Source organism: Drosophila persimilis, unplaced genomic scaffold (genome assembly GCF_003286085.1).
Source record: "Drosophila persimilis strain 14011-0111.01,24,50 unplaced genomic scaffold, DperRS2 tig00000002-arrow-pilon, whole genome shotgun sequence".
Classification (NCBI taxonomy): domain Eukaryota; kingdom Metazoa; phylum Arthropoda; class Insecta; order Diptera; family Drosophilidae; genus Drosophila; species Drosophila persimilis.
The window spans coordinates 3603868-3630228 of record NW_020825289.1 but is presented as its reverse complement, the minus strand read 5'-3'; the positions used below and the strand labels follow the sequence as shown (position 1 = coordinate 3630228).

General features: G+C 41.9%; 1 protein-coding gene across 3 annotated transcripts in view; it reads right to left on the bottom strand.

The window, feature by feature from the left end:
- The window catches only part of LOC6590272 (calcitonin gene-related peptide type 1 receptor), a 34655-nt gene that overhangs the window by 1024 nt on the left and 7270 nt on the right, over positions 1-26361 (bottom strand). For 2 of the 3 annotated variants that reach the window (XM_026986670.1, XM_026986669.1), the window contains exons 2-10: positions 11735-11918; positions 11502-11648; positions 8994-9100; positions 8814-8905; positions 7027-7153; positions 6743-6969; positions 6441-6617; positions 5965-6088; positions 307-435 (exon numbers count right to left, since the gene is read on the bottom strand). In XM_026986670.1, coding sequence (XP_026842471.1) covers positions 307-435; positions 5965-6088; positions 6441-6617; positions 6743-6969; positions 7027-7153; positions 8814-8905; positions 8994-9100; positions 11502-11648; positions 11735-11891 — 1287 coding nt within the window. In that variant the 5' untranslated portion in view covers positions 11892-11918. The remainder of the gene's footprint in view (positions 1-306; positions 436-5964; positions 6089-6440; positions 6618-6742; positions 6970-7026; positions 7154-8813; positions 8906-8993; positions 9101-11501; positions 11649-11734; positions 11919-26361) is intronic. The other variant, XM_026986672.1, reaches the window with a different exon arrangement.

Here is a 26361-nt window from a genome sequence, read left to right as displayed (position 1 = left end):
ATTTGCTATCATGGTGGTTGGCAGGTGGTGGCAACGGTGCGTTTGGTTTCAGCTTCAGTTTCTGTATCTTTATCTTTAACTTTGTATCTTTTGCATGCGATTATTTAGCATTGTTCAAATGTTAAGCCAATTTTATGCAGGTGAGTGAAGTGAGTTGTCAGTATTTGTTGTGTCTGTGTGTGTGTGCATTACTCATACGCGCCGTAACCCGTGGGACTAAATTAATATAAAAGGTTTGGGGTTCAGGTTGAGGCTGAGGATGGATGGGGTAGAAAAAGCGTGACAAGCTTTTAATATAAATCTTACCGAGACCTGAGTGGCTGTGTAGGAGTTGGTCCGCGGCCGATTGCTGAAGCACAGCATCCGCCACTTGCGCTTCACCTGGGCAATCACCTCGCCGTTGAAGAAACAGAAGAGTGTGGCCACACACAGACCCTGCAAGGACAGAAAAAGAGAGCAGACGCAGAAGTAGAGGTTAGGTTTCTCGTGACCATTTCGCAGTTGTCCTTATTAAAGTTTCTCCACAGCTAGCAGATGGTCCTAATACAATATACCTACAATAATACAATTTTGTATATGTTCTTTTATTTCTATCTATCCACTCTTCCGCCTTGTCTATGCTGGGCTCAATATTCATTTCGCCTGTCAAGTAGCAGACATCCGTCCGTCAGCCTGTTCGTCCGTGGGTTTGCCGAACTGCCGTTTGCCATTTGTCTCCTCCACTTTCCTGCTTGATTGTTGCAGGCGGCAATCCCATATTCCCGTATAAACATACATATACTCGTATACTTATGTAAATGTTTAATGTTGCGGCCGGGTACGTGCATGGACTGCCAGGATGACTACTGTCGGGATTTCTTTTTCGCACTTCTGCCTGGGGCTTCCTTTGATTGCCACTACTCACGAAGGGCCATCATAGACTCAATCAGTCGCAGTTGCCATTCAATCCAAGGCTACCAAACACACTCCCACATTGAAGAATTCTCATACTTTTGGTGGCTTTCAGCAATATTGGGGTTTGCATTGAGGCTCTTTTCAGGTATATACACATTAAGTGGAATGTTGTGCTGGCATTTCGTCTATGCAATCAAATCTGCTTTATTTAAAAATTGGTAATTTTTTCAATATCACAGAATTTTACTTTTAACAGAAGCCTCAGCGTTCGGTATCAAACTTCCTTAATCTACAGGGGCCTACAGAAAGAAGGGCTCCCCTGTTTTAATTTATCCGATACTAATATGAGTATATGGGTATATTAGATTTTTGGCGAAAGTCCAGAAGAAAGTCCGACCCCATGAAGTACATATATTCTTGATCAGCATCAATAGCCGATGTATAGCCATGTATGTCTGGCCGTCAATATGAGCGCTCAAAGACTTTAAGAGCTAGAGCAACCTAATTTTGTATCCTGTGATATCGCCCCTGCACAAGTGTATTTTGCCCCACCTCAAACTAATCATTGAGAATGACCATATCTACCAGACTGCCGAATCTGGATCAGACCGGATCGCTGGTTACGCAGCGCTCTACACGTTCTGACTGATTTTCTGTCTCTCTAGCACACGCTATTTTTCGTTCAATGTTAGCTCCTTCCGGCGGAGGAGAGCCATACTGACTGAGCATCGTTCCCCCTCGTTTGTTTTGGTCTCACTAATGGAATTCATGTATTCCCCCTTGGGATTCGATACTGTTCGTTTACTGCCTGCAGTATTTGTTTTGCAATAAATTTCTAATTCTTAAAAGCTGGTAGTTTTCTGTAAATAAAATATTATTTTAAGAATCTCCACTTGTGCATACAATCAGAATACTTAAAACTATTTTGCCTTTAAATACAATGCTATTTCAAGGTTTTGCATTTTTATAGAATTTTTATTGTTTTTATTTCATTTTCCTGTCCTGAAGGAAACTGGCCATAGACTCTACTCCTACATGGGAGTACATTCAAATGCAATTCAGAGTACATTCACTCTACCTCCTCTCCTCTCTTTGTCTTGTTTATGAGTTTCAGGGATGTTGGGGAGTATTGGCACTCAAATAAAATGTCCATGTTGGCGTAGCCAACTGACAATGAAGAGTCCGATTTTGTGTGAATTATATGGACGGAATCTTTGAATGATTTTGCACATAGAGTCTTGTAATTGCAGCATTACTCCACAAAAAACTCCTTCATCAAATTATAAAGATATGTGTAAACACTCCGTACCAGCTTACACCCAAATAAGATCCACATAACCATATATAAAACTTCCGTGCTCCTATTGGATATGCAAGATGGTCAGCATATTTGGCTTGGTTTACATAGTTGGCCAAGTAAATAAACCAATTAGCAAAGTAGACAAATCGCTCGGGAAAATGTTAAGTTCCAGCCTGGAAACTTCGGACAGTTATCGTCGTATACCACGATGATTTTGGTTGACATTTGCTTTTTGCTGCTTTCTTCCTGTCGAAAGGAAGTTTTTAATTCAATTGCAGTAAAATTTGTGTGTTTGTCTGCACATCTGTTAAATAAAAAATGTTTCCGAGCCCTCGCCAAGAGATCAAGAGAGACTCAACCGGGGGAGAGATTACGGGGTGGACGCACTGGGAAAATGTTTTGAAGCTGACAAAATGCCAATTGCAGTCAGTTTTCCCCGCTCTTGCTGTGTCTAAATAAACGCGCTTTTATACAAATACACTTTCATTTTTGGCCAAGAATCTGCTGGCTTTTGCATTCCCCTCCGCACTTGCAACAGAAATTATTTAGATATTCTTTACGTAGCTTAAAACTTGTGGCAAGTCTTTTACGACTTGAAGCATTCCTACAGCTGCCAGCCACAATAAATCCAAATTATATGCAACCTCAGAGTTCCAGTGTGGGGAGTGGGTAAAACTTTGCAATCTGCCAAGCAGATAGCATGAAACAAAACATAAGCCAAAGAGAGAGAGAGAGAGAAATGTGGAAGGCGGTCGGGCGGAAAAGCCACTCACAAACTGACTTTAAAAAGTCAACTTGTGAGCGAACGTTTGTATCAGTCAACCATCGATTGACATTGACAAAAGCGGCTCAAGAAGAGGTGACACTTTTGTTGTACAGATTCCTGCTCAAGCTGCCGTTCTTCAGCTCTTGGAAAAACAACGCAACTGAAGCTTAGTGGGATTTTGTATTAATGCCAATGGGAATGTTGTGCTTTTTAGGTAGTCGATTTTTGCCCCTCAGATTTTCTTTTTTTGCAGTAAGCTGATTTCAATGTTGCATATGGCTGGAGTCATATTTGGCACTCGCCCATGGAAATATTTTGATATATTTCGATAAAGAGTTCTTCAAGAAGGATGATTGCAGTCGTATTTGGATCATGGTAGATGCTTGTTTAGTCCGTGTGTTTGCTCAACGATTATTTTCCGACTTTACCACAAGGGAACCACCTCTACCTAGAGAACAGCTAGTCTTTTAAATTTAAAACAAATATATTTCATATTTAAATTTAATATTTTCAAATTGAGATGAGATATTTATTTATTTATTTATTAAATTAACAAATTATCTGTTAATAATGGTACTTAGTTACTAAAGGCGGAAAAAGATAAGTTAAAAGTTAGCTAAATTTAAATGATTATAAATATTGCATGCAATAAGTTTAAGAGACAGTTCAGGGGATAGGGTTTGACAGAGGGAGTTATAATTATGGCATAAAACCCTAAAAGGTTCATGATCAGCATAATTAGACCTACATATGGGTATACGGATAGGCCTAAAAGTACGGGTAGGTCTAGATGGAACGGCCAAGTCAATCTGACCCAAGAGAGTTTGGGAGTCAACAGTCCCAAGAAGGAGCTTGTGCACGAACATTACACCATTGCATATTCTGCGATGGTGCAACGACGGCAGGTCAATAAGATTTAGCCTAGACCGGTAGGGTGGCAAGATTCTACCTGAGTCCCAGTTAAAGTTCCGAAGGGCAAAAATTAAAAATTGCTTTTGCACGGATTCAATAACAGCCTGCTGCTCTTTATACTGCGGGCTCCACACACAAGAACAATACTCCAATATAGGACGTACTAACGAGATGTACACTTGTTTCGTAACGTACGGGTCGTCAAACTCCTTGGACCAACGCTTGATGAACGCTAAAACACCCTTAGCTTTATTTACAGTTGCAGCTACATGGGTGTTAAAACACATCTTATGATCAAAAAGGACTCCGAGGTCATTTGAACTCGAAATTCGCTCAAGGACATGATTTCCTAGAACATATGGGACAAAATGAGGAGCGCGACGGTAAAATGTCATAAGTTTGCATTTGGAAAGGTTCAGAAAAAAAAGATTAGTTGAACACCACAATAGTAGTTCACTTAGATCAAGTTGAAGGCGTGTGTGCAAATACCAATCAGAGTAAGAAAGACAGATTTTAACATCATCAGCATACATTAGTGTAGTAGAGTATGTTATAACTTGGGGAAGGTCATTCACAAATAAAATAAACAGCTGCGGGCCCAGATGACTTCCCTGAGGCACACCTGAAGTAACATTAACAGTATTTGACAACACGTTAGAAAACAAAACACGTTGAGTACGGTTAGAGAGATAGGACAAAATCCAATCTAGAAGATACGTTGGGAACCCTAATAAAGAGAGCTTGTGAATAAGCAGAGCATGGTTCACAGAATCGAATGCCTTGCTGAAGTCCGTAAAAACTACATCCGTCTGCAAACCAATTTGAAAACCACGGTGGATTAGGTTAGAAAACTCAAGAAGGTTATTATATAGTATATATTTCCCACAAATTTTTTATTTATTTATAAATAAATCTTATAAATTTATAAATCTTCATAATAGATTTATGTTCAACTCAAAGAGCATGCTTTTTATTTTGACTATGTTTGTATTTAAAAACCGAATATTTAATCCAAATAATGGTGTTTTTTTTTATATGCCATTTTTCTATGTGTATTAATGTTTATATTATAGTGCGATCTATTACACTACGCAACACCACATTTCCGCTGTGAACTAAACCGATTTTCTTGATAGATTTGGGGCTTTAAAATTGTTGAATAATTTTTGATTTTTCCTGGGAACGAGTTTCTGCTGTTGTTAAAGAATAAATACATTTATCTACTTTAAAGGGACGGAATATCTTCCTTCTTTGAGTTACAACCATGGCCAAAAGAAGTATGAAAGGGATGTAAACCTCTTCTGGCTCATATGTATATCATAGCCATGACAGTTTTTTTCATTTGCTGCTCGTTTCATAGCGGTCATAAGACCAGCGGATAACGTTCTGTAGCTCCCCTTTGATGTTCGAAATGAGATGAGCTTTGTCTTTGAAAATCTTCAAAGCTCTGGTAATAGAAAGTTATTGGTAAATATAATCCGTGCACTCAACTAATGATGCTAATGCACGAGAGAGCAGACTCAGAGAAGCAATGTCTGGTTCCCTTTGGTCTTACTCGATAATAAATGCTGCTTTTAAACCCCATTGAGAGACAATCTTGGGAGTTACGTCTATGCCAACAATACGGGAATGCATTTTATACGCTTTTTGCTGGCAGGCAACGGCGTTGGAGCAGCAGGATATTTCAATCTCTGCCAGAAATTTAATAAGCTGCAGCTCGGGGAAATACCAATGGAGGAAATTCCGCATTTCCCTATTGATTTTCTGTAGTCCCCTCCGCTAAAGCCTAATGAGCTGCGTGGAGCTTCGGGTATGTCCGCTGGGGTCTTGGCATATTAGTAATTCCTGTATGAAGCCCTGCCAGAGTCGGCTTATTTGCATTCTCAATTTGTGGCTGTGGCCAGCATGTGGCTATGGAGTCGCCGATCCATGGCAACCCACACCGCCACACCACACCCACGGGCTGAACTAACATCCAGAACATAACTTTTTAGCCCCGCTCGCAGTCGTAAAATCATTTTAATGCCAGAATGGCAGAAAAACAAAAGCAGCCGAAAAAGCGGAACCAAGAATGGGAAAACATTTTACTTACTTGGAATGACGCCGTAAACGCTGAGATGATTTCGTATGTATTCTCCCAGGGATGTCCTGGCGCAGGACGAAACGGGGTGACGATGTACTGGAGGCCAAGCAGTGGAACCAGTAGTAGCGTGGCTCTGCAGGAGCAAAAGGAGCAAAAAAGAGGGCTGTATAATGCCTTGTTTTTTCGCCTTTCGTCGGAGAGGGAATGTATTAACATGCAAGCCAACGCGGCGTATGCGTAATCTAAAATGTAAAATGAGGAAAACTTCCAAGTGCAAAACGAATAAGCAATAAGAGAGCACAGATGACAGGAATGGCCTCCGCTTCGGGTAAATAAAAGAAGTGGATGAAAATATAATTACGCATACGCCCCGAGGGCCAGTGGAGAGTCGACTGTAGCTTTCCCGCTTTGTTTTCAGAGTTTTCCCCACTTATTGAGTTTGAGTTTGGCGGCACTCCACAAAAAAAGAGCAAACAAAAACGTACCGAAACGCCTGCAGGACAGTCCGCGATGGGCCGCAGCTGCCCTGGATGCTGGCCGGGGCATTAAGCTTTAGGAGCACCACGCGCACAATATTGCACAGGAACAGCAGGTTGAGGAACATCGATATGCAAACGGGCACCACCAGAATGTTGTCATAGTCAGTGGGGCTCATCCAGCAGCTACAGGAAGGGGGTAGAGTTATGGAATTGCAAATGCGATTCGATTAGCAAGTGATGTACAAGGGGCGGGAGCTAAACTGATTCCTTATTCCCAGCACACTCATCACATACGTTCATTCACTTACTGTATCTTCTGCTCGGCGGAGCCGCCCAGACCTCGGGCCAGGCTGTAGACGAATATGACAACGGCCGGTGAGCCCCATCCGAAAGCGATCAGCCATTTGACAAGCCTCTTCTCGGAAATGAACGCGGACACGAGCACTGTGTGCAGATAGAAGCCCTCGCACAGCATCCACGAGTAGTTGGTCAGCAGGAAGTAGTGCAGATTGATGTGCAAGGCGACGCAGCGGGCCTGGGAAGAAGCAGGAGAAGTTAATGTGCAGACATTCAAGAGTGGGTGCCAGCTTACCGGACTGTCCTGCAGGAGCTCCGTGTTGGGCATCACCATCAGATACCAGAGGAGCCACAACGAGTTGTTGGCCGCAAACGAGGCGAACAGATTCATGTGCAGCGTGATGCGGGCGCATTTCAGAGTTCTGTGCAAAAAGAATACAAATATTTGAATAAATCAGCATTGGCATTGGCTTCAGCATTCACTGGCATTTCATCGATTGTTATTCCACTGGAATTGGCCCAAAATGCAATTTTCATCTTCATCTCTTTGTTTTTTGCATAAATTTCCAAAACACGTTATGCATATCGCCTGAGAGGAGGTCTTGGACGGGGGAACGAAGAGGGACCAAAAAGCAAAGTTCAGATATATATCTGATAGCTTGTCCAACTGTTCAGTATGTCGTCTGTTGCTTGTTTGCGGTCAAGCTGCATTTCAATGCAACCCAGAGGAAGGTTCGGAATGTTCGGTTCATGCCATATTAATCTCTTGTTTAAGAAAACAAGCAATAATTTAATTCCTATAAGTTCAAAAACAGTGACGTCTTCGGAAAGAAGGAAAAGTTCCGAAACTTTAATTTTTGCAGATTTTCAATTGTGCAACAAAATATTTGACTCAAGAAAAGAAAATATCTTACTATATTCATATTTGGAATAAATTTGGCCCTATCGAAAATACTGTGTTTAAAAACCGACTACTTAATTAATATATTTATGTGTTTTTCTCTTTTTACAAAGCTATTTTTCATGTGACACATAATTTGTGTGGCCTATTAGAAATCGGTATCGTTGAGTGCTTGGTACCTTTATAATATCAAGCGCTTTTATTTTGTTTACAATTTTCTTTGGCGATTGTCAGTTTAACTTACAGAGAATTGCAAGCCAAAATATCTTTGATCTTTGATATCTTCCTGAAATAATAATTTCTTCAGAGGAGAGGACTTCCCCTTGTGACAAGCTTTTGTTTCGATTATCATCCCATTGCTACATGTGTGATTTATCCTTTCAATTGATTTCCCTAAACATTTTTTAATTAAATTCCTGGGGTTTTTCATTCAAGTTCTGTTCTCTGTGTGTGAGCTCGATCTCTGCGTTCTTTTGGTCATTAAACTTTTAATTGTGTCCGCCCAAATTCCCACACGTTGCTGGCTCTCGTGCATTTGCCCTTGGGACACAATTTAAAACACTTTAGCCAGTCGGTGCTCTGTCTGTATTTTTCGGTTTCTCTATCTCTATCTCTATCTCCATCTCCATCTCCATCGCTATATCTATCTCTATCTGCCCGAGCTGGTGATAAACAAACCAAGCGCACTAATTGTGCTGCAGACACTGGGAAATTAATCGATATCCTGCTTGAAGTAGACACAATCCAGTTCGATGGATTGACAGACAGATAGATAGAGAGAAAGAGAGAGAGAGAGAGAGAGAGAGAGAGAGAGAGAGAGAGAGAGAGAGATAGAGATAGAGAAAGAATGTGGCGAGTGAGGGAAAAGAAGACCAAGTATTTTCTCATTTCCGACACCAATTGTTCCGTTTTAAGAGAGTGCACAGATGATTAAGTCATTGGCGCATTTGTTTGCCAGGATATTTTTGTGCGGCGCCAAGAGCCCCAGCGTTCATGCCATATCCAGAAACGGCAATGACAACGGCAATGGCAACGGCAAGAGCACCTCATTAGCCCTGAGTGGTTTTCCATGCTGGGCTGCCGCCGTTAAAGTTGGGGCAAAGATTAAGTATAAATGGATGTGGAGGTCGAATATGGTCGAGGCTGAGACTGAGGGCGAGGATGACCTGTGGCTTACTTACTTGAAATATCCGAGTATGGCCAGCGAGAGTAGGATGGCCAGAAGAGAGATGCCGTAGCCGACCTCATAGATCAGATTCACGTTGTGCTTCCACTGGTGAGGGCGAGGGCGAGGCGGTGTGGGTTAGTGCGTTTTGCTGATTTATCAGTTTTTTGTCAGTAAATCAAGTGGATCGACTCACCTCGAGGTCATCGAGATTCACGCAGGTCGTGTAGTTCGACCAGGTCTTGTTGTTCAGCGGATGCTTGAACCACTCCCCATCGCTGCCGCACTCCTTGTGAGCATATCCTGTGACGAGAAATGAGAGGGAAATGTATTTTCCCTCATTAAATATTTTAAACCTCCACTGCACTCAAGACTAGAAAAGAAACCTGTGCTGACGGAAACTCTTTCAGGAGCTATGTGAAGGGCTTACAGATAATTGGGGGCTAATAACATTTTAAAACATATCCTAACAGAAACGGAATATAACTGGAACACCATCCGCATATATCAACCGATAAAAAATCTATACAGAACTGGACAGCTTACCAAGAACTGGCAATAGCAATACAATTTCCCGAGCATTCCACAATGTTTTATGTACATATATACAATTTGTTGCATTCAACGTACATATTTACTTTAACCAATTTGCTATTCTACGACTAACTCTTGGGTAAATAGTGCAGGCTTTCGTGGACTTTGCATCGAATAAACACGTACTTTTGTGTACATTTCCATCTGACAAGTGCATCAAATGGCATTCATCATTATACTTTTCCCTTCCCACCAATGTCGTAGACCGCAATCCAACTGATATTGTAGATTATCGGCAGCATAAAGCCCATGTATTCTGGTATTTTATTTGTTGAAAGGAACTATTTCCATAACTGTGTAAACCAAAATCAATTTCAGAATTCGTCACAAAGTTTGTTTTGCTTGTGGCATGTGTACGACAGGAACGAGAAGGAATTTCACTTGCTGTTCGAGTGGCACTTCCAATCCCAATTGTTGTGGCAAGTGCGGCCAATTTGGATTGCATATGTACCTCTGTTAAAGCCAGAAAGGAATTTCGTATTTGGATTTTCTGTCCTTTTGTTCGGTATTTTGCTCGCTTTGTTTGTACGCTGATCTTTGGCCAAGCTCATTTATCGCCAGTTAGCACGCAGACGTTGAAAATCACGTATACGCTCCGCTCTGCTCTGCTCAGTGTGGCAGATAAGTAGCCGCTGCCGCAGAGCACGGCTCAGCTCAGCTCGGCTCGGCCCGGCTGAGCGCAGCACCACATCGACATCCGTCGACCGGAAGTGCCATAAAAGTTAATGGCGACGCAGTGCCAGAGCACATAATCTTGTACAAGCTTGCGACGACCCCGGAAGGCGTGGCAGAGTGTCGGGGCGGCAAGGCTACCACAGGCTAAATGTAGTGAAAGTAGCTTTTTCTTTACCCTCTGCCTCTTGGCCTTCGGTTGGCTTCCTTCCCTGACAAAAAAATTTGACACAGTCGCAAAAAAGTCATTCAACTTTTGCTATTTTAGTGTTGTCCTGGTCACGGCCACAGTGGGGGGTGCGTTTGCGCCGGTCAGGCGGCACAGGGAAGTGTATGCGGCTTGTGGCATGTTGGATGTTGTTGGCATGCCCCACATTACGCAGCTGCGATAAATGCAAATTGACATGGAGCGCACGGCAAATGATTTATTCCATAAATTACTTCCAATATTTATACACTTTTTGATATTTTCATTATTCAAGTCAATTTTTCTAGCCGCTTCATCTCTTTTTCTATTTGTTTTTATGTTTCTTTTTCGCAATGTTCGAGCCAATTATAATTAGCCATGCATAATAATGTGTGCTATTTGTTTGAAATCGCTTGAATGATTCATGAAGCACTCATTTGCTAATTACTTATTAAATGCCACATTGTGTGCCAGACAGATGTGGATTTTATGCGTGCAGCCTCTGTCGCGTAATGGTTCAGGAATGAGTCGACAAAACTATTTGTTTGAATGAAACTTCTTTCTATCCTTCTGTTGTCTCATCAGGGGGCCAAGACATAGCCAGCACCTTTTTATCTGTGCTCATAATATTCCCTCAGCATTAAAGAGTAAGCCTGGTAATAATGTCAGCTCTTTCAAGCTTTAATTTAAATTTCTCCAGTCATCCGACTCGGCCTCAGCTCCGTTTAGAAGCCACACACACATAACTGAGAGCCCACTGAGAATATACTGAGGGCACACAAGAAAATTGTGTGGCAAATCAGGCGAAAACATTTTAGCATTTTTCTCCTGCTCCTTGGATAATTTAGTGGCCCCAGGAGCTGAGGCTTAGTCTCCTCCTCTGAGCAAATTATGTTTCCATACGACACGAAATCAAAGCACAAACATAAGAACTTTCCAATTGATTTGACCTGGCTGGGAGCGTACATATATTTATACAAGTACATTAATTTGTATTCATATGAAAATGTGTATGAATCTGAAGATGAGCAGCGTCCTGTGCAGAGGAGTGGAGTGGTGTCTCTCATTCCATCTCCAAACGAGGCTGCTTGCGCAAACAAATTTCCGTGGGCATTTTCGGCTTTTGGTTTTTTCTCTCTGTCATATGTAGATCCCCGAGCTGACCCCAGAGCGGATGTTCCTTTGTGGAACATAATAAACAACCATTCATTCACCTGCCCTGCCCAGTCAGCCAGCTCCCGCTGTACTTACGTGTTGGATCGAAGCCCGTGATGAAGTCAGGGCAGAGCTCGTAGGCGGAAGTGCCGGCGGCCGTATCCGGCCAGCAAAGCCAACCATCAAAGGTACCGGGACAGAAAGGGCGGGGTCCGAGTCCGGGTTCTGGTCCTGGGCTGGGTCCTGAGGCAGCGCAGGGGGCGAAGGGATGGTAAGTTTAAAATTACTCATGAATAATGGACATGAAAATTGCAGTTTGAAACACTCACCCGACAGATGGCTGCTGCTCCCGTTCAAGCGAGCACTACAGGCGGCGCGAAGTGCATCGAAGTCCGGGCCGCTTTCTGCCGCACTTTCAGCAATCGCTGCAATGGTGCTGCCACTGCCACTGTCACTGCTGCTGCTGTTGCTGCTCTGCTCACTCATGGCTGCATTCAACTGGAGCTGCGTGGGCTGAAAAGTTGCAAATGTGTTACGTGAGTCCATCAAATTGCTTTTGAAAGGCTCATAAATGTTTCCAGCAAACTGCATGTGGTTGTGCCACCCGCCCCCATAAGTATTTTGCGTTTTTCAGCCCGTTTGAATCGGAACTTAATTGGTTTTCAAACTGCTGAGGGTGGTGCTAGATACAGTGCGTTTCACCGACATAATTGCTTAAAGCTGGTAGTGGTTTAGTATTAATATGTGTATCTTTTGCTTCGGATTTCAGAACGAATACATAAAGAAAGCATTTAATTCTCCCCTTTTAACAATTGTTTTTCTATTGATTGTCGAGTGTAGCAAATTTAGCGGCAGTAAATCTAAAAATGATGCAGTAATTTACTTAAAAATGGTATTAAGTCGCAAGTTTTACTTATATTTTGAGACAAATTATTGATTGATTAAAATATTTATCTTAAAATAATACAATTTTATTTTATTTCAATAATTTTTATTTTACGAAGTAATCAACAAAAAAATGAAGACTCAAAGTCCCATAATGCACTGTATTGTCTATACACATTTATTTTGTAAACTCGTGCCTTTTTTTGTATCTTGAATTATTTAATTAGCTGGAATTTAAAATAGTTGGCCTGCAAGCAGTCGTGCGGAAAGGGAGAGACACAGAGAGGGCAGAGGTTGGTGTACTTAGCAGCATATTGAACTGAAATTTGTATAACTTTTGTATGGCTTTTATATTAGTTATTTTCAAGTGTATTAGAAAACAATTATTTCTATTACAGTAATAATATATATCTTGCACACATCTGGTCAGCATCAGGATAAAAGAACAACAAATATTGTGATTGTCCCCCCGAAAACTACCTGCAGCTCATGATCTGTGACACGCTTCGATCTATGCGCTGCTTTGAGCAGTTTTGTAAAAAAAGAAGGGGGAACGTTGTGAGTTGCTGCGGACACCGCAACTCTACAGTTATACCCGATACTAAGTCAGTATGGCTCTCCTCCGGCAGACGGCGCTAATATTAAACGACACGACAAAGAGTGCGTGCGAGAGAGACAGAAAATCAATCTGAGCGTGAGCCAGTGCAAATTGATTTGTTCCTTTTGGCTATAAAAATGATCTGATCTGATCTGATCCAAATTCAGCAACCGGATAGATATGGTCATTATCTATGATTCTGCGTTTTTAGTTTTCTCGAATCTGCAATATTGTGGATGCAACAGATTTTCGTCCTTTGTTGGGGCGGATAGGGGTGGGGCGAAATTCTGAGATATACGTTTTATAGTGACATCTTAAAGGAGTGTGTGTACCAAATTTGGTCACTCTAGCCTTAATAGTCTCTGAGATTTGTGGTTGCCCCAGATTTTCGTCCTTTGCGGGGGCGGAAGGGGGTGTGTCGAAATTTTTGACACACAACGGTCAAGGTCCGATATCACAGGAGTGTGGATACCAAATTTGGTTGCTCTAGCTCTTATGGGTTCTGAGATCCTTGAACTCATATTTTACAATTGGCAAAACCGACCATGAAACCTGTGTGTTAGAGAGAGACAGAGCGAGAAAGAATGAAATTGTTTTCTTGATTCTGGCTATAATAATTATACGATCTGGTTCAGATTTTGCACTCTAGAAGATATCGTATCTTCGAAATTGTGGATGCCACAGATTTTCGCCCTTTGTGGGGGCGGAAGTGGGCGGGGCAAAGCTTTGAAATATTTTTGTAGCAGTGACATATCACAGAAGTCTGGATCCAAAACATCGTTGCTCTAGCTCTTATAGTCTTTGAGCACTAGGCGCTGAAGGGGACGGACAGACGGACGGACAGACGGACAGACAGACAGGGCTCAATCGACTTGGCTATTGATGCTGATCAAGAATATATATACTTTATGGGGTCGGAAACGATTCCTTCTGGACGTTACACACACACTTTTACCACAAATCTAATATACCCCAATACTCATTTTGAGTATCGGGTATAAAAACACTGGGCGAATATGTGCAAATATGCAACATTTTATCATCAAGAGGTGTGGCTGCTATTGGTCCTGCTACAAGTATGCACTCAGGCTGAAACAAACAATGGCCAAACTGATGGCCAGCCCCCAGTATTTCTTTGGACCCCAAGGAGTAGAGATGTTTGATTTCGAGTGGGGCAGGAGAGTCAAATGAAAACCCAGCGGCAATCAGGCGTATCCGGTTCGTAGGAGCAGCAGGGAACACACTGTGCCACACTCAATTGAGTTCCCAAAAAGCTCACACTCCTCCACTTCCCAATCGTGCACTCCCTGACTGACTGTACTCTTATCGTTTAGGCAAATTGCTGCCTGCACTCAAAATCAGATGTGACAACAGCAACATCAGTACATCTATAGAACCGTTTCTGAACGAACAGCATATAATACGAAATTGCAAATTGTTTGAGCACCAAAGAAGGGGGCGAGTGGCAATGGAAAGCTGAATGCATTTTGGGTGCACAACACTTTCGCTGGCATCGATCTAAGAGCGTTTTTATGACAGCTGCCAGAAACGTTTTCCCTTTATTCTCCTGTACTTTTCTCCTTCCCTGGCTATTATGGCACAGGGATAAATAATAAGAGTTTTATATTTATTAGAGAAATTACATGAAATCGCATCACATCACTCAACGCTGCTTAGCTCTGTTCTGCTCTTAAGTTCTGTTGTGGCTTCACCCATCTGAAGGTATTTCAGTTTAATGCCAAAGCCAAAGCTGAGCAGACAAATTTGGTTATTAACTGGCTATAGCCATAAAACAGATGGCGAGAGCGGAAAAGGGGCAAGGGACCACTTAAGTTTAACGATGCCACGCGACCTGAGCAATTGACTTGGCCCTGCCTCCAGTGCTCCAATGAATGAGCGATTTGTTTGATTGGAATGTGGAAAAATATGACAAAATTTAGTTGGAAACATATGTAATTGATGAACTGAAAAAGTGAGAGATCCGAGTTGGAAGTGTATCTTAAGATAAGTATTGGTGTTTTTTGATAGACAGAAGCAGAGGAGTAGCAATCTTTCTAGCTGCTCTACGACGCCTACATCGAGGCAAGGCACTCACACCTACTGGAGTGGGTGTGGGCGGTGGTGGCCCTTCTGTGATCATAAAAATATTTTACGACAATGCGCGAAACTCACGCAAAACGTTGGCAATAACAGAAATTAGCAATAAAAAAAAAACGTGCGGAAAGTGCCATAGGCGAAAAAGAGCCGGAAAAAAGCTGCACAATGATAGCGAAGGGGAAGGTGCAGAAAGGAGCAGTCGAAGCATCTGTGGAGCGTTAAGTAAGCTTGACTCGACTTCGACCGTGCGCTAATGTCCGATGCGAGGGGATCCGTAAATTGCATTTGATAAAAGCGAACAGAAAGAGAGGAAACTGCAATAAAAACAGCGCCAAGGAGCAGGGGGAAACGAGCAGAGCGGACTCGTAAAAACAGGAAAATGTGTTTCACTGTAGTGTGTCGTACAAGGTCTGTATGTGTGGTACAGCTTTACATGTGTACGGCATCTATTTTAGCACTCAGCTGTGAAGTGCCGTGGACCCCGCCACTGTGAAGGGCACTGTGAAAAACTCTGTTCGGAAAATGTTTTCGATGGTGACGGTTCGTCAGTTTCGTATTAAAAAACGAAGCCAAGCGAAATCGTGCCGCCTGCATATGTCACAATATTTTCCCCCCGATGGTTTTTCCTCTTTGTGTACGGACGGACCACACGACGTATGAGTAATGAAATGTTTGTTCGTTGATTTCCCATTCGCCGGCTGTCAAAGCTGGATCGAAGCTCAGAGCTCAGCGGTACGGAACAGAACCCCCGGATAGGGTATGGTATCTCTATTCAGGCCGAACTAAACTGACGGCGTCTTGTACTAGTGGTGTTTTTTCAATAGTTGCACAAATAATTTATTGGGCCCATTAATCATAGGATGCTGCCTGTGGCAAACACATATCTGCGCTTCCCTTTGCAGAGTGCTCTTGACCTGATTTATGCGGAAATTTCTCTTTGATTTCCGTTGGCCGTTTTTAAACAAACAACAGCATCAATTGTTGATTTGAAAGAAGTACGGGGCCCCTATAAAGTGCCAAATGAAAGCAGCCAAATAGAGCATAAATCAAATTTTGGTCTGCTTAAAGAGTTCGTGTTGAAATCGCTTTATATGGCATTTCGGCAGAAACACATCTAGTGGCTGTCTCTGCTAGTGCTAGCTTTTCATGGCTGCACTTTACGGATGATGGGATTTGGCCAGCAAGCTTTTAACATTTTTAAAATACGGAAATATTTCCGTGCCGGCATCTGCCTAAAAAAATATTGTTGTAGTGGCTGCCTCTGCCTCCCACTCTCCTCAAGCCATGGGTGTTTCACGTTGGCCCTGCACAAGCCGTTGGATATTCATTGGGATTTCACTGAAACAATGCATTGAAACGTTTTCCGATTTGGCCCGCTTTTGTTGCAAATCGAATGACGGAGCATAAAGGCAATTTATGTGTTTCCAATTTCTGTTTCTGTTGTGGATTACGGCATGAGTCGGTTGCTGGGCTTATAAATATGAATCCCATGCATTAAGGTGCACATTTATTTCGTGTAACCGTTTTTACGAATTGAAATTTATTCATTATTCGAGAAAAGACCAAAGATTGGCAAGGAAAATAAAAATGCACTAACACGTTTGAATAGAAGGAAATGGTGAAATAAATTGAATGAATTGATTTAAAGGATTTCAAACGAATATGGCATAACACAACAGCCAACATTTTTAGATACTCAGTTGAATAACAAATCAACATTATTACCCCAAGATTCAGCGTTGAGACATCCAATACAAAAATTAATTTAAAAGAAATTTATCAATGATATTAAATAATAAATAATTAAGCTTAATATTTCAGGACGCATTTTTAAACCGTCTACGGGTATCATGTGCAATATCTGTGCCAGGAATTGGATTGTACAGAAACCGACACTATTGAAAAACTTTAACTCCATTTAAAGGAAAAAAAAATGTACCAAAAGCCCAAAGGAACCCAAATGAGTCCAAATATGAACTAAAATGTAGAAATATAGGGTAGCCTTGGGGATTATAAATCTTTAAACTGCTTATTATTGCCTATTTTATTTACTAATCTATGGATTGCTCAGTTTATGTCGAAATATGATTCTTAAAAAGGCGTCTTGAAAGATCGTAAATTTTTGTCTAATTCCGACTTCAAAAGTTCGTACACCCAAAAATTTGATTTCCCAAGTCCGTAATTTCTCTAGCCTAGCCAGAGATTTATTCATAAACAAATTCAGTTTGTTTGGTGCTTAACTGAATACACAGTCGGCCCACATCCATTAGAGATTTTTTTACTTAATTCACATTTTGCCATACTCTCTCGCTCTCTACAGCCTCTACACTTGAGGTCCGAGGAATGTATCGCAATCGAGAATCTTTTGTTGTCCGACATAATGCCAACTGACAGTCTTCTAGGGTACGGCTCGAAAACGTTTCTGCTGATTTATCTGGTGAGTTCTCTGGCAAGTAGCTCATATTTCAAATAAATACAAACTGTAAATAAGGAATAGCCCAGCGAGAGAAGTTCCAATGGCGTTTATGCGCTTGCCTGTGTGGGTGTATATGTGGGCCCTCATGGTACTCGGTACGTGTGCGTATGCGAGGGCCATGTGTGGGTGAGCTGTGTCTAATAGCTGGCGAGAGCAATCCGAATGTTGTTGCAGATTACGAGTACAAGTGGTTTATATATTTTCCACACATTTTCCAGTTGCCTCCAGATTCAAAACAGCGTGAAAGCCGGGTCCTAATGGATTGGAATAATTTATAAACCGGCCACGAAGAACCATGCCAAATAAAAATAAAGGGAAAGCCAGAGATAGGGCCTTAGCTTAGTCAGACGGGAAAATGAAGTTTTAAAATGCCGTAGTCCTGGGGGCGGGTGGGCCTTAAAGTGCATTGCTGGACTGGGGCTTTGTGGCACATTCTTGCCTTGCCTTTATGAGCCTCCTGATGGTGGCATGTTCATCTTTTTTGCCAAAACCCCTTCACCACCAGCCGACCTTTGTCCTGCTTTCGCTGCGGCCAGCCCCAAGGTTCGTTGCTACTCGGAAAAATGGAAAACTCAGCTCGACTTGGCTCGAGCTGGGCCAGTGTTCACCACAGTATTCGCTTGCCTCTAAAATGAAATACGTGCCACACGTGTTAAATGCCTGGTTCTCGTTTCCTCTCAGCAACAATTGCACAATTTGTTCGCATGGAAATTTGCATGTTTCTGGGGCAAGGGTGGGCCTTAAGAAGGCGATGGAGTGGTAAGGGGGGAATGGACTTTGTTGTTATTTGTTCTTTTAAGACTGTCTTGCGGTCTACTCAGATGTGCTTACCGAAGCCAGACGACACACATGTACATTCACACGTATACCCTCCGCCAAAAGTGGCTTCGAAGTTTCAGATACTGTGGGTGATAAATACAGTGTGGGTGAATGAGTTAATCACATGCACCCCGACAAATGTGTCCGAAATTTGTATATTTACACTTAGGTTTTCATACTCGTTTATACCAATAGATCTGCACAAAGGGTGGAAATTGTGAAAAAATCAATATTTAAGAATGATTTAAAAGTATTTCTTACTTATATTATACAGATTTCGTAGATAAAAAAGGTATTATATCCAATTTAGTAAATTAATAAAAATATGAATAAAAAAGTACAAGTAAATAAATTTAATATTTAAAATAAATATATTTCATATTTAAAGTAAATATATTTCGTATTCAAATTAACATATTAAGCTAAAAAGTAAATGTACGTAGCTTATCGATGACATTAAATCGCGATCGGCTGGTGAATGCAAGTTACATTTTCATTCTCTTTCTACAACTCTTTTTGCTGTTCCTTTTCGTTCCTGCTGTGCTCTCCCTCTCCCTCTACCGTTGCTGCCTATCTGCTCTTCATCTGCTGTTCATCTCGTTCTGCTGTTACAGCTGTTTATCTGCTGTTCCCCGTTGCTAGCCACTGCTCCTGCAAAGGGCCGGCTTGGCCACTCCTTGTTACATTTACGTTTAAGTCGCAGTGAATTCCATTTAATTTCAGTTTGTTTGTATTCAAAAATCGAATATTTAATTTAATTTTTGACTACGCCATGGTTCTTTTCTCGGAGTGCTTGTATGTACTGTACTTAACAATTATTTTACTTATTTAAAATCGATTTATTTATCGAACTCCGTCGGCCCACCAATTAGGCTTTTGGTCCTCCTCTGCATTGAAAGTATCTTCCCAAAATCATAATACCTCTGAGAGGGTATTACAATAAGAGTAGCAGCTCAAAGCCACATTTCATGTGCTGTATCCTTTTCAAAGTGTGACAGTCTTGCCAACAAGCTATATCAACCCCACAGCTACGCCCTGTCCCCAGCCACCCCTCTCTTTGCCTTATTTAACTTTGTCATTTGGCCAAAGCGAGAGCTGGCCCCAAAAGAAAATACGAATATTCGTATTTTAATGGCGCTTATTTGTTGTTCTGCTTATGTACTCGTACTTTGATTTCAACAACTTTTCCCCGAGATTTCGGTCTCGGGGTTTTTTGGAGGGGTTGGAGGGGCATAACTGCAAATTTCTTTTATATTGCTATTGTTTTGGTAGCAACTTTCTTTTGGGAAGTGGGAATTTGCTTTTCCGTCGCTCGGTCTGGCTAGGCTCTTCAAATAATTCCAACAATAATTTCATTTGAGGCGTGCTCTACCCAAAATTTGATTATTTCCTGTTTACCGTTTTTCTGTTTGTTGCTAGGAAACAAGATTTTCCACAAATATTTTCTATGCCAATTAGAGCGTTGGGAATGGTGCAGAGTAAGCTGGCTTTAATTAAAAACAAAAACGTCAAGCCAATCCATTTTATAGGCTACATATTGTTTATTAAAGTTCCAGCAGTTCGCAAGAAATATCGTGAATTAAGTAGAACTGATTTCTCAGCCAGAATTTACTTTAAATGAGTGTTTTGCCCAATTTCAAGTTAGTTTGTGGGCTAAACCCGTGCTTTAAAATTGGACAAAGTATTTGCGAAAGTGTCGCAAAGGCTCTCTAATTTGTGTTTGCACAGATGTGCCTGAAATAGGGCCGAAAAGGTAGTAATTAGCACAGAATAGCCTTTGTGTACAAACTGAATGGGAAACCCCAAACTACGAAGTAGCAGGATCGAATTCTACATCAGAAATCAATTTATTCCTATTGATTAGAAGTTGAATCTTCCTTTTATTCAGAAGAGGTTACAGACGTACGAATGGATGCCTAATACGGTTTAATTTAGTTTGGTTTTAAGTCTTAATTGTTATTTATGATATCTATCGACACGAATTAATAAGAACTATCCTGAAAGCATTTGTGTGTGCTCTCTTTGCACTCTTGATTCGCCCTTGTGGAGTGTTAATTCCTATTTATGATTTCCCATTGACCCCACACCACTTCGGATTTCCACCCGGTCCACTCGTCCCGCAGAAAATGCTCAAATTAGCCGTGGAATTATTGCTTTCAGGGCACGAAGCAGCCAACAAATTACTTGGCTGCTCACGCACTTTCACTTCCTTCCGAGCCGTCTGCGGGACGAGCCCAATTCATATCAATAACATTGTTTTGGCGACCCTTGTTCTTCATCTTGTACGTGAAATACCAGAATATTGGCCGCTACACAAATTGGCTTAGGCAGCGCACTTTTCACTTTTCATATCTGAAATTTTCCGCACGTCTCGCTGAGTTTTGTTTAAAATGTGTTTACAATTGACTAAGCCCAGTCTAAAGGCATGCCACGGCAAGGGGCACACGCACGCCCCTCAGCTGCCTGAGTCGAATTGGCTTGCCCCCGCCACCTTGTCAACCGTCCAATATCCAATATCTGTAGCCATTCAGAGTTCCTCCACCTCTGTCTGTCAGCCAGCCATCCGTTCTAATGTAAACGGCATGGGGTGGCTGGGGAGGGGAGGGGAGAGGCAATTTGGGAGGCAGTTTGATTTTCATATTCCATTTCATTCGCAATTTACTTTTCCTTCAGACAATTGTTGCTCCTTTCATATGGAAATGCCAAGTTGTTGGTGTTCTCGACTCTATTGTTGTTTCTGTTTTTGTTGTTGTTCTTGCTGTTTGTTCTGTCGCTGTATTTTCAGCATTTTCTATTGCTGATGCGATAGCCCAGCTACCTTTGTTCATTAGTACTATGGGTATTCTTTTGTTTCTTCATTCAATACTCGTAACTACTGTTTCTTCTGCCGTTACATACATACAATACATGGTGTCGTTGCAATTCAAATTTATATGTTTGACTAAGTTACCATGGAACGGTCCACCGATACCAACAAATTAAGTAAGCATATTTCCATATATGTATTATTTTCTAAATTGATTGAAACTTAACTAATTTAACCAATTGCCATATAATTAACTTGCCATTAACTTGGATGTGAAATCCTATACAAATCAGAAATAGTTAATCTGTTTGGTATTTTGTTTGGTATTTTATAGTCATTTTTTTCTATATTATTATCTCCTGTAAGAGAGATATTATTCCACAATATGACAATATGCTTAAAATTTAATTTAAAACCAGCGGGAACATTGTGAGATGCGGCTAGGGCCGCGGCTCTTCTGTATACGAGGTACTCTGACCTGCCAGTATTTTAATCGTACAGTACATATTAATCGGACGAACCTTTTGGGAGATTTTTATAAATTCGATTTTATCTGTTTACATTTTTTGTTAAATTTTGTTGTTAGTTTTAAACACCATTTTATCTATGTGATACCACAGGAGTCAGGATACGAAATGTGGTCGCTCTAGCTTTTATACTCCCTGAGAAATAGGGATGCTGATCTAGAATACATAAGTATACCATCTTATGAGTTCGGAACAGCTTTCTTCTAGGTCTTACTCACATTCAAATTGACACATAAAATAGCTTGTTTTTTAGCACAAATTAAAGAGCTAATTAAGAGATACATGTGTGGCAGAATAAAAACTTTTGTTTTGTCCTATTCTTTGAAATGATCACGAATGTCCCGTGCGAAATCATGGAATCTTCCCATCTACCCATAAACTGCAGTGACCGTGGAGATCGCGTTTGCTGGAGTTTCTTCTTCTGTTATTGTTGCCTCCAATGCTTGAGGTAGCTTCAGTTATTGTTGCTTTTGTTATTTGGGACACTGCTGTTTTGCAGCCACAGCTCATGCGGCTTGTGATGCTGATGTTGTTTCTTCTCCTTCCGTAGCTGTAACTACGAGTATAGCTGCTGTCTCGGATGCCTTTGTGGCAGCTGCTATTTCAATTGCTGCTTCCCCGAACACTCCTGCTGCTTTGTTGTTGTTGTCGTTGACGTTGTGGCAGTGTCAGTGGCTCGTCTCACTTGACATTTCCACCTCCTCCTCCTTGCCCCTCGCATGCATAATAGTCGGACAATAGTCGCCGTGGTTCAATAATTCTCAGTGCGACTCGGGTCAGCTGTAACTTTGTGTTTGAGTCGCTCTCAATCCGCGAAAGTTTGCGCCTAATGTGGCACGGCCCACTGCTCGGACAAAGGAAAAGTTCGCGGTGCGAGTCAGAGGTTTGCTCAGAACTTTTTCGTGGGCTTTTGTTGTCTGATTTGAATTTATTTTTGATTTATTGCAATTTAATGTAGCTTAATTTGTAACTGGAAGGCAGTTTGTGGAGAGAATAGGACACAACAGTCTCAAGACGATTAAAGCCAAGCCGTCAACCCAGGAAATGCCTCGCTCTCGAAGTTGACATAATTCCTCTAGTAAGTTGTTCATGTCGGACCAAAGTTTTTAATTAAACTCGAAAGTTGGGCAGCCCAAGGGTCCGGTGAAGTGTTGGTCAACTAATCGGGATGGTCGGGTGCAAACCAGCGCGCACCGATTCCGATTCGAGCTGAATCTAATCAGAGCCAATGGCCAGAAAACGTATATAGAACGCGTCAATCGCAGATAGCCTGCACTTAGTCTGCCTGGTCTGCCCGGGCTCTGGGCGGTATCAAATATTAATTAAATGTATCTTAGAGATACAGACACGGCTAAAGAGCAGCAGTGGTAGTGATAGTGACAGTGGCGCGTGCTAAATGTGAACCTGTTGTCACTAACAAGTGGCCTTTACTCCTTCCTTACTCTTTTTCTTTATCTTTCTTTCTCTCTTCCCTCGCTGTCGAGGTCAGATCATAAACTTTTCCGCCAGTTGGCAACTTTTGCTGTTAGTGAAAACTCGATGTAGCTGGACGAAGAGCCTCGGCTGGGTGGCTGCTAATGAAGTTGAACTTATTCGGTTAATTAATTCAGTGTTAGTGCAGTTCTTGTGGCTCGAACATCGAGCTGGGAAACTCGTTGAGGTTGCCCGATATTTAATTAGGCTTCGGTTGACAACGTCGACACATGAGCATAAGTCTGCGTGCCAAACAAATGACTCTGTTTGTGTGCGCCCCCCACAAATGTATCTGTCAGATACAATCACAATGCCATTACAGGGCAAGCATGCGTGTGCCTGCGGCCTGGGGCTCCTCTTGTTTGCCGGCCGGCCACTCCCCTCGGGCCACATTGTGTTCTTGTCATTTAGTGCTTATCTGATTCGCCTTTTCGCCCACAGGCTACAGGCCACGGCAACAGCAACGCCAAGTCTGTTGCAAGCCCAATACCAAGTCAGTTTCAAAGGAACTGCTTGGAGCTTTTGGTTTCGTGTGTTATCGGCAACTGCTGTGATTGCACGGCTCGGAGCCAATTAAAATGATGTTGCCAATTTATCGCCGCAGTCAAAGTTGCCCAACCAACCGTCCACTGCCGGATAATTCAATAAACTTGGCCAAAAGTTATCTCCCTGTACGCGACTGCGGAGCGGGTGGCCCAGAAAAATCTCTTCCCATGCGGATTCCCGTGGGTGAGAGGCAGCCATCTGCATCTGTGACTTGGAGCAGTTAGCAAACTATGGAAATTATGGCAAATGTTCACAGTGGCTTTGTGGTCCGGAAAGTGTGGGTCATGCCACGAGGAGCTGGAGCGATGCCCCCGCCCTGATAAGCAACGCAATTTGGTTATTGTTGTTCGCATGGCTGTATTATTTTACATATTTCATGCTGCATGCCACAATAAATGCCAACTGGGTTAACCAAATGCAACATGCGCTCTCAGCCAAAACATTTTTGATTATTTACGACACAGGGAGATTCCGGCATACTGCTTCCGTGCATGTGACATTCTACAATTTGGTACATTCCTGTGATGGGTCTCTGTTTAGAGATAATCAGCCATATGTATATTTGGTTTCTAAAGACAAACATAGTGAAATAAATTAGAATTAACTTTAATGTAAACATAAATTTGTTCAAATACAAAACTCTTTTTAATACCGTCCATATTTGATCTAATTATAAAACACTTTCAAATAAATAAAATATACAAAATTTGTAAGAAAAATATGTTAATTTAAATATGAGAATATTATATTTATTTGCTCCACTCTCGGCGCAAATCTATTGGTATATGTTGGCTATTTTTCTACCGACTTGATTGTGTTAATTCATTTTGTATCGGGTGTCTTTGGCAGACAAGCACACCGACTGCATGCAAGTGTGAGAGTGGCATGCAAGAAGAAAAGCATTCAGTCGCTACTCAATTAGACCTAAATTGGGGAAATGCTTATAGACACTTGCACATTCAACACGATTCACACTCAATTTTTCTTAAGAGGAGAGCTGAGTGGGGATGATGGACTTCATAAAAAAAAGAAACCAAGCAAAACCCTTAAGAAAGAACAGGAGAAGGATATTCATCCAACCGGAAGAGGAGAGAGACGTCTAAAAGAGAAGCGAAAATGCCGAAATTAATTTTCAGACACTGAAATATGCTCTCCTTCTCAACCTATTCCCCCATTCTATGTAATGCCTTGGGGCGGTCCCTTAATTACCTGCAATTTTGAAGCGGCAAAAAAGGGCTACAACGTGAGAAAAGCCAACAAAAGCTTTCTTTCAAAAGGAGGTAGCTTCTTCAATAAGGCGTTTTAATTGCCGGGACTTTGGTGAAAGGACTCTGCTTAATGTATGGATTTTGTTGTCTACTCTTTTCGCTGTATATTTTTTAGCTTTTACCCAGTTCCTCGAATCCCGTTCCATGTCGTGTCGGTCTTTGGTAATAGAAGCAGGCAAAATGGGTTAGCATAAATTACACTAGCGTGGCTCTGGGGCAGCATAATTGCTGTTTATGCATACTTAATCAACTGGACCAAAGTCGAAATTCAAAGGATTTAATGGCACCGCAGATGGGATTCACTCCTCTTTGATTGGAGCTCAGCTCAAAGGCAAACCGGAGCGGAGGATTATGTTGCGGCACGAAAACTGCGAACTTAAATTAGTGTCTGGATTAAGATTGCCCGCTAGCTTGCTGGAAATAAGCCAATGGCAAAGTCCTGGGATCGGAAATAGATTGGAAGGACATATCCATAAAAATTATAGACTGGGAATGCCACTGGCATGGCTATCTATCTGTCTGTATGGCTGCCACTTAGTTGAGGCAACCCTGTGAATATGGACATTTGTTAAAACAGCCAGAGAAACGGACACCAATTCCAGGAAGGAAAAGCAGGCGGAGGGAGGAGCAGAGCGTACAGTAGTTTACTTCATTTGTTGCCGCCTCTGTCTGTACTGTGTGGCTGGTAACGCGCTTTGGGTGTATTTATGAAACATTCTGCATTATTTATGCCACTCTTGGATTGTTGCCCCGAAACTAGCTAGCCAGGATTTACCAAGTTGTAGCACTGCCACACTGCCACACAGGGGTAGAGAAGCAGAGGAAGCACATTTAAAGCACATTAAGGGCAGCTGACTTGACCTTTGGCCGCCTTAATCCTCCTTCAATCCGCTCTGGTTTGCGCTTGACGGCATGAGTTCTGCGTGAGTTCTGTCCTGCTTCGGAAAATCTGTCTCTAATTGAAAGGAAATTTCGTGCAAATGTGTCCCTAATTAAGGTTACAGCAGTTGCTCCCAAAAGTTTTCCAGCCAAAAACAAGTAATTAGCTGATGCCAAAGAACGGGGCATGGCCATTCTGCTTTTGACCATTTAAGTACTCAATAAACAGCCCAATGAACAACCTTGCGAACGTTAAATGGGGCGGCAAGACTACAAATAAACAGCAGCAAAGGCGCGACAATTTGGCAGAACACTTCGCAGATGGACCCTCGATCAATGCCGAAATTCCCTTGAGTGGTAGCTGCTTCCTTTCCCTTTCCGTTTCTGCATCTTTAATTAAGTTATGGTTCTTTTTAATTGCTCATTACGCGTGAATGTTGGCAGAACTACCATAAGTGCGAGGGCGGACAGAAGCCGCGTGGGTGCCTCTGCCTCCGACTTGCCCCAGTCAGATTCTAATGCAATTTTCATGTTGCACATACAAAGCATGAGCGGCCCAGAGAAATTTGTTTATTTATGCCA